We start from the raw sequence: 12,148 nt of genomic DNA, 5'->3' as shown, positions 1-12,148 counted from the left end.
GGCCTCTCCTAAATGACACATCTCATCATCAGTAACTGGACAACTTGTCCCCACAAAGGTAGGTGGTATATGGTAAATGTAGGAACTTTTAGTCCATGCTGCATCTTCATTCTGTGCAAGCTCTCTACCTAATATCCTCTTTGTCCCTTCTCTATCACACACCTCCCATAGAGTACTGGGGATGTAGTGAAAGAGGTGGGGGGGTTGAGGGTTGGGGTGGATTAAGTCACCGCAGGTCACAACATTGGAGATCTTCTATCTCACATAAATGCATTCAGGACCCTTCCCGTTTATGAGGCGAAGCTGAAGAGCCCAGCGGGCAACTGCAGAGACGACTGGAAGGACAGCAGCCTGCTGACAAGCAGAGCAGACACTTCCCCCTTACCCTGTTTGATTAATGCAGTCTAATGAAGCTAAATGAAGATTGATAGTCATCAGGGAGAGAGACAAAGAGAAAGGGAGGATGAGGAATAATGCAGAGCCTCCTGAGACTCTGCAGTCGGGGCAGAGGAGGAGACGGTGGCTACAAGAGCTGGCTATGCAAAATGGCCAAATAATGGCCTGTGATCATGGTACAGGCAGTGACTCAATTCAATGACCGGTTGGAAATACACAAGCTGTCAAAAAACACATAAACACAGTCGATGATCACATAAGAACAAGAGCTAAAGGGAGTCCATTTTTAAGAGCATGTTTTAAACACATAGTATCCCCGCTTCAGGAACAATCTCTCTCCCCTAAAAAACCATCTAGTACAGCAAAAGCTGCCAAAACACAAACTTAAAGAGAAAAAAAAGAAGAAACTAATTTTAACTTCACACACAGACAGTGCAGGGCTAAGATTCCTGCTTGGCTCCCAGCAGACAGCCACGGTATGGTCACTGGGGCAGATGGTCCAGATTTAAATTGCCATGATGAATAGAGACTACGCTTTATCTTAACTGTTTTGTTTTTATTCAGTTATAACTAGAGATGGCTTGATACTGCTTTTTCATTTCCAACATAGGAAGAAGCCTGTATCAGCTGATGCCAATACAAACTCCATTTTCCTCTTATGCACTTTAAAATACCTGCATAAAAACATAAAGATAAACCATTGACCCACTGTTGGGCAGGTCATTACAAACTCATGCTGGGCAGCAAAACATTATTAAAACCCACAGATCTTTATTTTAAATTCAAGTGGAGATCCCAAAGTTTCCAAAGATATCAAATATGTCAGGTTGAATTTCTGTGGAGATGTGTATAAAATGATATACAAAACATCTAAATAGTCCTGTTTGATTGAATGGTGCATGTACAGAAAACATGTCTTGTCATATCTTTCCTTCAGTGTAAACATCATATGAAGCATTGTGTCAGCTGGGTTTTCAGGGGTTAAATTAATAAATGAATAAACCAACATTAGAGCTCATTGCCGGCTGAAGGAATTACACTACACATGCTATGGTAGTGCAGTAGAAATAGTTGTATGAGATTTGGTAGCCAATCATAGATCTAGCACAGGTTCTGAAAAGCTCCTCAGATAAGTTACTCTTTTTGATCAAAATGTACATTAATCTTTATTTGGAGGCACATGAATAAAAACCCCTTTTGCACATTCTTGTTTGTGTATCTACCACATCAAATGTGAAGATTAGGTAAATTAGACAATGGAGGTGTTAAAGAAGACTGAAAAGCTACAAAGTGACTATCTGCTGAGTGTTCCAGCCACAGAAAGCAGTTGAAAATATACTGCAATGTCAGTAACCACATTATAAAAATGATCAAATTAAGCTGTTACTCTCATTTACTTGCTTGCTTTTTTTTGATCACTCCTCTCTCTATATGGCTTCTACTGTAGTTGGGAAGTTGAACCTAGCACAGCTTTTTAAAAATTTCAACAAACATGACACAAATTGTCAGTGCTGAGTTCTAACATTGAGTGTGACCAAACTCAGATAGTTCCTGGATCATCATAAAGTAATTACTCCAGCACCAGAGACTTTTCTGGAGCCAGGAACTAAAGCTGAGGAACATAATGTCATTTCAATTCAATTAATTATAAGAAAAAGCATCTAAAAATCCTGAGTTACTGAAGTGGCTCACACGGTCCTGGAAAATACCTGTGGTAGAAATGGTTGAAAATGATAAGAGAAGGAATATGTGCATCTTCATAGTACACAAATGTGTAGTTTTCTTAAACAAAAGCTAAAAACTCTAAAGAATAACAACTGAAAAGGAACTCTCCTGAGCCCATCATAAGTTTAAGTATCCTGAGAGTCAACAGTATTTGCCAGTAGAAGTTTGTAGTAAACAGTCCATTAGAATGAGCTATGGCTAACAGCTGGGGGAGGGGGGGGGACTAAGTTTGTCCATTACAGAGCTGAGGGAGCCGCCAAGGGGACCGAACACTGAGTGCTCTGTCTCTATCAGGTACTAATGCAGCCATACACCTAACTCTGTGTTCAAATCAACCAGATATACTGTATGCTAAATGGCCCGTCTATATGGGAATACAGGCTGCATATGGTAAAGGGTACTAAAAGGGTAGGATTAGCAATTTAAATACCTTGTTCTGGCTGCATGTGAATGGGCCACCAGGGAGTAATGATGCTAACACCCCTCCTTTTTTCAGCACGGACAATCTGTGTGGTGCACAAGCTGCCAGAGGCCAGTGTACACAGTGTTCCCCTCATTTCCTTCACTCTCTTAAGCTTTCTTCCACCGACGTACACACACACACACACATACACACACACACACATTATATAGTATATGTGAATAGATGTGTATACTGTTTTGTACTGCATACAGGCACAGAAAGCAGTCAAAAATACACCGCAATGTCAGTTTTATGCAATAGTCAAGTACACAGTCATCAAAGCATGTATGCACACACACATACACACACACACACACAAACACTGTAGCAAACCTTCAAAAGGAGCACATCAGTCAGGAAATGCAATCACCCAAAGCAAATATAGCCTACCTCCACTGTTTTCACACACAGCAAAACAGTCACTCAAATTACCTTCTGTGGCTGACCAGCAGAGCATACACAAACAGCAGCAAATGACCTTGCCAACACTCACAGTCCCAGAGGACATTTCGCTGATTTGTCAGGAAGGCAAGGCTACTGGATATCATCTATCCTCCACAGACAGGCGCTTTGAAGGTGGATACTGAGATTTTTTTGGAATGAAGTCACTAATAGATTATGGATCGTCTCTATTAATGTCACTGTTTTGACATCGAAATGAAATGAGCATTTGGTAACATTGGTTTCATCAGGGTGGAACAGACTCTAAACTCTTCCATCTCTCTGACCCACGGGAGGGTCAGTCATTACAAACTCATGCTGTGCAGTCAAGCATTGTTCAAACCCACAAAACTGTTTGAAAATCTTGTGGCGATCCCACAGTTTACAAAGCTCCTCCAAATATGTCACGCTGAAAACATTTCTGTTGAATGAAATTGGTGCAGCCGTCAAAAACATGGAATCATGGGTTTGGATATTTCACTCAGTGTTAACATCGTATAGCTTGAATAAAAATCTGGAAGAAGCTGATACAGAATACACAGATAGTGTAAGGTTCCCAGCAGATGTTTTTTCAGATGGGCTTTGCTAGATGGGATGGCTTAATGGAAAAAATCGAGGCTGTAGTGGATCTGTGACTGCAAAAGTGAATCTAAACAACACACATTGATGCTGGAATCATCAGTGTCTTGACCTGCTCTCTTTTGTTTTTTTACAGTAGTTTCAGGCAAGTTTGCATTCTTACTTCTATCACACAGTGGCAGGAGATAAATGTTTCAACAGTTGATCATTAACTTTTAGCCATCTGTTCAGTGCACTCTCATTCACAACATGTGGTGACAGGCTGTTAGCACCAACCTGAGTTGGTTGGTGGGACATGAGCAAGTCGTCTGCATTGGGGCTGGTAGTTTATTGGTTAATATAATGATACATATACTAAAGGTCAGCCTTACACCAGTTTGTAATCATATGTTGTGTGTTTATTATTCTCACAACTTTTCCATGTGCCCCCCTTGAAAGTGTGGAAGTATCTGCCCCTGGTTGGGAAAACTGATCTAAACCATTCAAAGCATGACACACACACACACACACACACACACACACACACACACACACACACACACACACACACGACCAGATATGAGTATAAACTAATACACAATCAGTTGATCGACATTAAATTAAGAATTTTGTGAACTGATAAATCAAAACAATATACAAATTAACTGATAATGAAAATACCACCACTATTGGGAACTCTGTGTAATGAATTTCTTCATCTCAGTTAATAGCTGTGTTGTCTTTATTGGATACTTTAGCTATTTACTCCTTTTTTGTTTGTTTTTTCATCCCCTTTTTCCCCACTTCTATTGTTTTCTTCCTTTGTTACCAGTTTGCTTCTTCTACTAAATAAATGATGACAAAACCCAATTATCTATATACTACCATTAGTCACAGCCTTTAACTAATCAGATGATAACTGACTCATTGCCATTCAAATCTCTTCCAGTACTTCCAGTTTAACAATTACAAGCAAAAACCAATGAAACACCTCCAAGTGGTGTAGTCATTAAAAAAGGAAGGGTTCCTGTTGAACAATCAATCATGTATTGTACAACCTGCTTATAATTTAAAATTTGAATGAAACAATTCAACATTTATAAAGGAATAATAAACTAAATGTTTGACATTTTGAGTGCAGGTGTTACATACTGTATCAGAGTACTTTTAGCTATGCTGTATCAAATCACAGCAGAAGTTATCTCAGGGCACTTTTCACATAAAACAGGTCTAGACTGTTCTCTTTAATTTACAGAGACCCAACAATTCCCCCATGAGCAGCACTCGGTGACAGCAGTAAGGAAAAACTCCCCTTGAACGGGAGGAAACCTAAAGCAGAACCTGGCTCTAGGTGGCCAGCCATCTGTCTTGACTAGTTGGGTTGAGAGAGAAAGAGAGACGGGGAGAGAGGCAAGAGAGACACAGAGAAGCACAACAACAATAATAATAATAGTAGAAATAAGACTAATAATAATATTAGCAGGTGTGGGCGTCAGGCAGGACCATGGCAGCACAGGGTCCGCAACCACGACTCACAGAAGTTCACGATCATTAACCAGGTGGTCCACGACCATGTACTATATTGACAACAATTCTTACTTTAATATCTTCTTTTTTCTGGAGTATGTTTCAGATGTATGTTCATTTTCCAGGCACATATAGAATAAACTAGAAGCATCCTTCAAAATAACTGGACACATCTTTTAAGTAGCCAAGTAACAAACTACAGGCTCATTAAACTGACACTCATTGAGATATCATGTTCTTCAAAAGCCCAGTTTGCAAGAGGCATAAACAATATAAGAACTATTTTACAATCCTCTCAATGTGATACAGCATAAATGCAGCCTTTGCATGAGGTCATCATGTTAAGTTGTCTGCCAGTTGTAATTCTGCAGGTACTTAACCAGAGTTTTTCTTCTCACTGTGTTTGTAACAGGATTATAACAATCTGCCGCTGAGCCCCATAATCAAATGTTGCACCTCCACACACACAACGTGTAATGTACCACCCTTCCTATTCATCCCTCTATTTATGTTACACTGTTCCTCTGCCTGCTGGAGATAGCCCCAGGATTTTCCCCGCTAAGTATTCTACCACATGGGTTGCTCTCAGGGATGTAGTGCAGTGTAAAGCCACCAAAATCCAGTTTATAATGTTTTTAAATTGCAAGAAAAGAGTTTTATAGAGAATAAAAAACGTTTTGATCCAGTACTACACTGCTGGTTATATTTGGAGGCAGTATTGCCAGAAAAGATAAGAGGATAAATCTTAACCATGTCATCTGATGACGCACAAAAAAATCAAACACAGTGTTTCCAATAATGAATGAATACTTACTTGAGTTTGAATGGAGCTTTTCTCTCAAGGACATTTCTATTTTCCTGGTAATTAGTACCAAATTACATAGTTATTCTCAGTAAGTGTCTTGAAAATTTTTAGTAAATTATTCAGAAATTGCTGAGCCCTTATCAAAACTGCACTGTCTTTAGTAGGAACCAATGGCTTCAGCAAGACACTGGGTGAACTGAGCTGCCATGACAGTTGTGACAGAGAGAAAGGAAACACAGTTCAAAGAAAACAGGTTCATCCTTGTTTCCTGCCAGAGTGTCCCTGAATACAATGCTTGAAACTGCAGCTAACACTTGTGTCTTTGAGAATTTTAGATTTCATATTTTCAAACACAAGATCTTGTATACATAGAGTATATTACAGACATAACAGCTTACGTTTAGCATCACCACTCTTCTTCTTGCCGTATTATCAATGCAGTGTACATACCCATTGGGGTGCCAACCCCGTAGGCTTTGGAGTCAATGAGGCCTCCGATCTGGGTGAGGTTGCAGTTGCGCTGCGTGACGAACTCGATGGTGGTGGACTCCATGAGGAAAGCGTAGTCTGAGGTGAGCACACGGTGAATGCCCTCCTCATTGTTCTTCACCATCACAGAGTGCCTCCGACTGCTCATGAACTCCCACATCTTATCATACGTAGAGATCTTGGTTTTCTGTGAGGAGACACAGAATTGCATTTTGAAAAAAGTCCAATTACTTAGACGCATTTATATTAACTTCAGTCACTGTAAGAGTTACTGCATGTTTTGATGAATGTGAAGCTCTAGGTTGGAGGTTAATTATTTTTTGTCTCAGCAGTTATAGTGTTCTGAGATTTTGTTTCACTGAACAGTGACAATGACAGGCAGAGCACTCACATCACTCATTTCAATATTGCTAATGTATGCAGCTCTATCAAAGCCTGCAGAACCCTTTACAATCAATTACTTTCCAAATTTTATTAGGAAAAAACACGTAATTTGCTTCAGAAAAACTTTTTTTGCAGCGGTGTATGCTTTCTGGCTGCCTCATTCATTATGACTTTTGAGGAGAATATAGACTGAACCAGACGAGCATGTTAAACAGCACGAGTGGTGTGATTTTGTATGACTGTCCGTCTGTGCTGCCTGTGCTGCTACTATCACCTATAGTTAGGAGCAGCAGCAGCATTGTCAGCAACAGTGTGCCTCACTTTCTACACCTGTAATCACGGAGAAAAATCCAAGAGCACATTACTCTCCAGGGGGAGAAGATTTGAAGGCATTTTTGAAGCCATTTGAAACCTAATTAAGTCACATCTTCAAGGTCCTGCCCGCCATTATTGTGTGTAATGACTTTTTGTGGCTGGTCGATATTTTAGATCAACTGGGTGATTTGCAGAGTGCCTATCAGAATCTTTCGGAGTCACCCTTGACAAATCAGGCGATTGAGCATGCAAGCTTCAGACTGCTGATAAGGAGAGAGCAGTGGCTGTGAATACATGGAGAGTCAGATAACCACCTACACTCCAAGTCAGGCAGAAAGCCGAGATGGGCTTCCCAGAGCCTCCACACTGGGATCCAGAGCTTCGCTTAAAGCATACAAGATATCTTGGAAAAGGTAACAGGTACATATGACGAATAGCTGTCAAACCAAAATAGCAAACAAGTCCAAAATAATCCATCCACAGCATTGCAGAATATGTCACATCCTTTTTTTGTTCGGTCTAACTGAATTAGAATATTCTGACTCCTTTAATAATTGAACAAGACTAGATCAAAAATCAGTATATGGCTGGACCATGCATGAAATGCTAGAGGGCTTTGAATTTGAATTTGAAATGACGGATACAGAAGGTGGTGACACCGTGGTGACCAAGCTCCTAGGAATTGAGCTGGGATTTGACTGAAGCCAATTTCACATAGGGCTTTTCTCAATACCAAGTACGCCAAGTTCGGACTTGCATATTTGCTAGTTCGGACTTGGGATTACAAACTTCTAAGGATGGGAGGACGCAGTACAATCATTCTTCCTGCTGACAGCAGCAGCTCAGCTTCAACACACCTACCTGATTCTATTGTGACAAAATAATCTCAACTCAAAGCTCCACTAACACTTCTTTCTCACAAAAAATTGACAGAGATGCAATAAATCATGTTATTCAGTCTGTAATGTAGCTATAATAAAAATCCAAACTGTTATGTAGCTTAATAAAATAAACCAAGATTTAATATAGACTTATCTGTTCATTTTAATACATTTATATTTATGTAAATGTGGTGACATCTGTACATATGGAGCCCCAGACGCAGCGCTGTTATTCTGTCCAGTAAAAACATGAAGCTTCATTTTATATTCAGACAAACTAATATGGCAGCTATAAGTGTTAGATTTCATCTGTGAGACCAACATTTATATTCCAAAAGGAATTATGTCATTTATCAAAGTGCTACAGAGACATTAGAGCCAGCGGTAAGTTGCCAAAGAGCTGCACAGATCAGTTCATCTGACCGTTTTCTCCCCTGGATAACAACATGTTGACCAGCCGATCATCTCAGGAGTTGGGCTGCTAGCAGCTGAGATGATCAGCTGTTTCACCTGGCCAGCGGCTCCACACTTCTCCAAAAATGTTGCGGCATATTTCCAAACAGGCGTTATTTGGATAAACTGACAACGTATTGGGAATCTAAATGGTTAGTTTCTTGCCTGAAAAAATATTAAAACTTCATGAAGTGACATATTAACAGGCCCACAGCAAAAATTAAAACAGATTAATCTTTGCCATCACTGCCAGTTTGTGCGAATTGCATTATGGGATACTTAGCTTCGGCGGCCTTTGGCTGGCCAATGGTGTAATTTCATCACTCAGTCAGTGACTCACTCAGTCACAGTCATTTGTATTTGTAGTAATGGCTCTGCTGTTGTGGTCCAGCCAAAAATACCAGGTCCAAAAAAAAATCGCTCTCCATTGTCTGATCTGCCCAAGTCATCAGCTGCCTGATAAAGTTTTTATATGCCTGCTTCTGTTGAAGAATCCTGTTGCCATTTTTCACAGTTCCCCATATCTGCAAAAACCGCTGGCTAATCCCTTCATCATACTGAAGTGGCCCGAGATTAGCAATGCTTTACAATCTCCTCCTGTGTCCAGATCTGTACTGCAGATTTTAGTCATGCATTTAGTTCTGTGTGTCCTTACAACACAATCACTGTATATGCTTATCAAAAGATTCCAACAAGAGTGCTGAAAGGACTCCAGCTGTAGTGAGTGATGTGAGGTGATGGGGAGAAAAAAATCAGCCTTAGTTAGATCAACATGGTGAGTGAGAAATACTCTCTATTACTGCTTGAGTGAATCTTCACACTTGCGGATTAACTGGTTTGTGTCATGGAGTTGCTCACACTAAAACAGAGTTGAGACGGACAGGATGAGGCATTGGATCCTTTGGCTAAGTTTTGTCAACGGTGTGTGGTTTTGTGAAAGCAAATGCCGATATCAAAGGCATTGGGGCTGGAGATAGCTATTTCATGTGGTTTTCATGTAGTTATCAAATATATAGATATAATATAGATAATACCATAGTTAGTTGTAATATATATATATATAGAATGAAGTGTTCCCTCTCAAACATGTTTCCTAAAAAAAATACTGAACCTAATGCCTGCAGTCAGCATGCCTACATGTTCACTGTGACAATGTTAACATGCTGTTGAAAATATCATTAATTGTGCAGATATGTGGTCATATTTGGTACTAGGTAAATCAGGACGTGTTATTGTGGAAAACATGAATGTCTGTGATAAATTTCATGACAGTCCATCCAGTAGTTGTCGAGATATGTCAGTCTGAACCAAAACATGTCAACCAGCTGGCGGCACTATTTGAAGAGTCGGAAGATCACCAAGGTCATTCGGACACTGTCTGGGAACCATGAATGTATGTGCTGTATTTTGTGCCAATCCATCTGATAGATGATGGAATATTATACTGGATAATACTGGTGGTGTTACATGAAAAGTTAGGGGATCACCATTTATTTGTGTTCATCATCACGGGTTGTTGAATATCTTGTACCAAATGTCATGGCAATCAATGCAGCTGTTGTCAAGTCATTTCACTCACTGGTGGTGCTAGACAAGTCAGGGAAAGTCAGTAGGCTCTGAGGAACATGACTGTCACGCCAATCCATCCAGTATTTCTAGTTATAGTCCAGTTTGGTCCCAAGTGGCTTTGGTCCAAACAAATCTAACCAAGTGTTTTAGTAGCCTAAACCCAAAGTCCTGTGCTGTATGTGCTCAAACACCTACCCTGACCCTCTTCCTTATGACTTTTCAGCAATTTAATGATGTCACACTTTCTGGGTTGGAGAAATTTTTCATTTTCATTTTTATCCAGAGAAAGTTATCTTAACAACCACTGAATATAAATTTGTCTCCCCAGACATTTCTTCAGCATTTCTTTAAGGTCCAAGTCCAGTCTCGTCTACTTTTAATGTATATATTTTTTATTTTTTTCTACACTGCACAGCTGCACAGTACTAAGCAAAGTAGACCTACTGTACTATACTGTATTATATTTAAATGTAATGTACAGCCTATGTTCATCCCCAGCATTAACAAAATTATTCAAATGCAGTTTTCAGCCAACAGCAGCACCTAAGAGGCATGCCTCACCTGCAAAATGCAGCAGTAACAGAGGAAAAATTACCCTATTAATAAATTACCCAAAGGGGCTTTGATCACAGTTCTTACTCTGCATGCGTGTTGAAATTTGATGATGGTTTACACTGCAGTGTTGTGCAATGAGTGCATCTGTGCTGTTGCCATCTATTCCTATTGGTGATCCTCTGAGACTATCCTCACCATAGTCACCATGAACATCACCATTTGACGTGAGAGATTCTGTCTGTAACACTCAACATTGTTTTTTTTTTTTTAACCACAAATGCAATCTTTCCCTAACCTTAACCGAGTACTCTTAGCTGACCAAATTTAACCAAACCTTAATCAAAGAGGGGGCAGATTATAAAACACTCATGTGGCTCATTTTTGAAAACTATGACAAACAACCAGAGGTGTTCAGTACATGTGTGTACTTTATAACCTTTAACACTTTTTCTATAAACTGAACTGTCTATATTAAATCATCACTGACCAAATCTGTTGCTTTTTGCAATTGAACTCCCCTCACTGGTGACTCAAGAGCAGTACTGCCTAGATAAAGACTGTTGTAAGAGCATGGAACCCACAGAAACAATCATGATGTGATAAGTGTTACAAATAAGTGGCTACTGAGTTGTTAACTTTTGAAACAGTGCTTTTAGGCTGGGTATTGCACTGAAATGAACATGACAATTTGAACTACCAACAGACTGAAACCAGAATTAGCACTAAATGTTACAGCATTTAGAACGATGATGCTTACTTGACATCTGTACTGTACCTTCAAGGATCAAAAAATTATAATAGAGAGAATCATAATTGACCTTGTTTGTAGTTCAAGGTGTCCTGTCAACAGTTTTGCAGACGTCTTTTATAATCGTGGTCTATGGGGAAAATGCTTTTTGGGCTGCAGGGGGATTTTTCGCTGCAATGCCGCGAGTGGCCACTGGGAAAACTTGTCTGCAAGGCTGAACGGCAGCGCCCTATCCAGCTCTTATTAACAAACACACACAGCCATGTGTGGAGCAATTTGGAGTTAAGTATCTTGCCCAGGGACACATCGACATGCGGACTGGAGGAGCCGGGAATCGAACCGCTGATCTTCCGATCAGTGGACGACCCGCTCTACCTCCTGAGCCACAGCCACAAGTGAAGGGTGAGTTAACCAATCACATTTTAATTTACAGTGGGTGGGACCAAAAACAATTCCCCTAGGCCTTCCCGAAGGCCAGAGCTATTTTGCTTCTAGCTTAGCTCACCGTACATGCTGTAATTGTGTTTGTCATGTCTTTATCAAGGCTCTCTTGTCATGTTGTTTGTTTGGTAATACTCCTGTTACATCTTAAAACTTATTATGGGTTCATAAAGACCGTTTAAAGACCGACATATCTAGAAATTGTTTCAAGTTGAATAGTGTAACACTAACTCTGCCAGCTTTGCCATTTTTCTATCAGATTTCTCATTGTATTCATATGTTAGTATCATGCTAGGCAAAGATTACTGTCCTGTCAGTCAGTCACCTGGAAACCTATTTGCAAATCATGGTGCATTTATTAAAGTACTGAGACTAAATAAGTTTGGAGACAAATGTAT

The 12,148-nt window shown here is 39.9% G+C and overlaps 1 protein-coding gene across 3 annotated transcripts in view; it reads right to left on the bottom strand.

Moving 5' to 3' along the window:
- The window catches only part of grik2 (glutamate receptor, ionotropic, kainate 2), a 290,842-nt gene that overhangs the window by 32,468 nt on the left and 246,226 nt on the right, over positions 1 to 12,148 (bottom strand). For all 3 annotated transcript variants that reach the window (XM_067602509.1, XM_067602510.1, XM_067602511.1), the window contains one exon: positions 6,366 to 6,591. In XM_067602509.1, the coding sequence (XP_067458610.1) occupies positions 6,366 to 6,591 (226 nt within the window). The remainder of the gene's footprint in view (positions 1 to 6,365; positions 6,592 to 12,148) is intronic.

The sequence above is a fragment of the Thunnus thynnus genome, chromosome 10 (genome assembly GCF_963924715.1).
Source record: "Thunnus thynnus chromosome 10, fThuThy2.1, whole genome shotgun sequence".
NCBI lineage: Eukaryota > Metazoa > Chordata > Actinopteri > Scombriformes > Scombridae > Thunnus > Thunnus thynnus.
The sequence above is the reverse complement of the archived record's forward strand: the minus strand, read 5'-3'. Positions and strand labels throughout refer to the sequence as shown.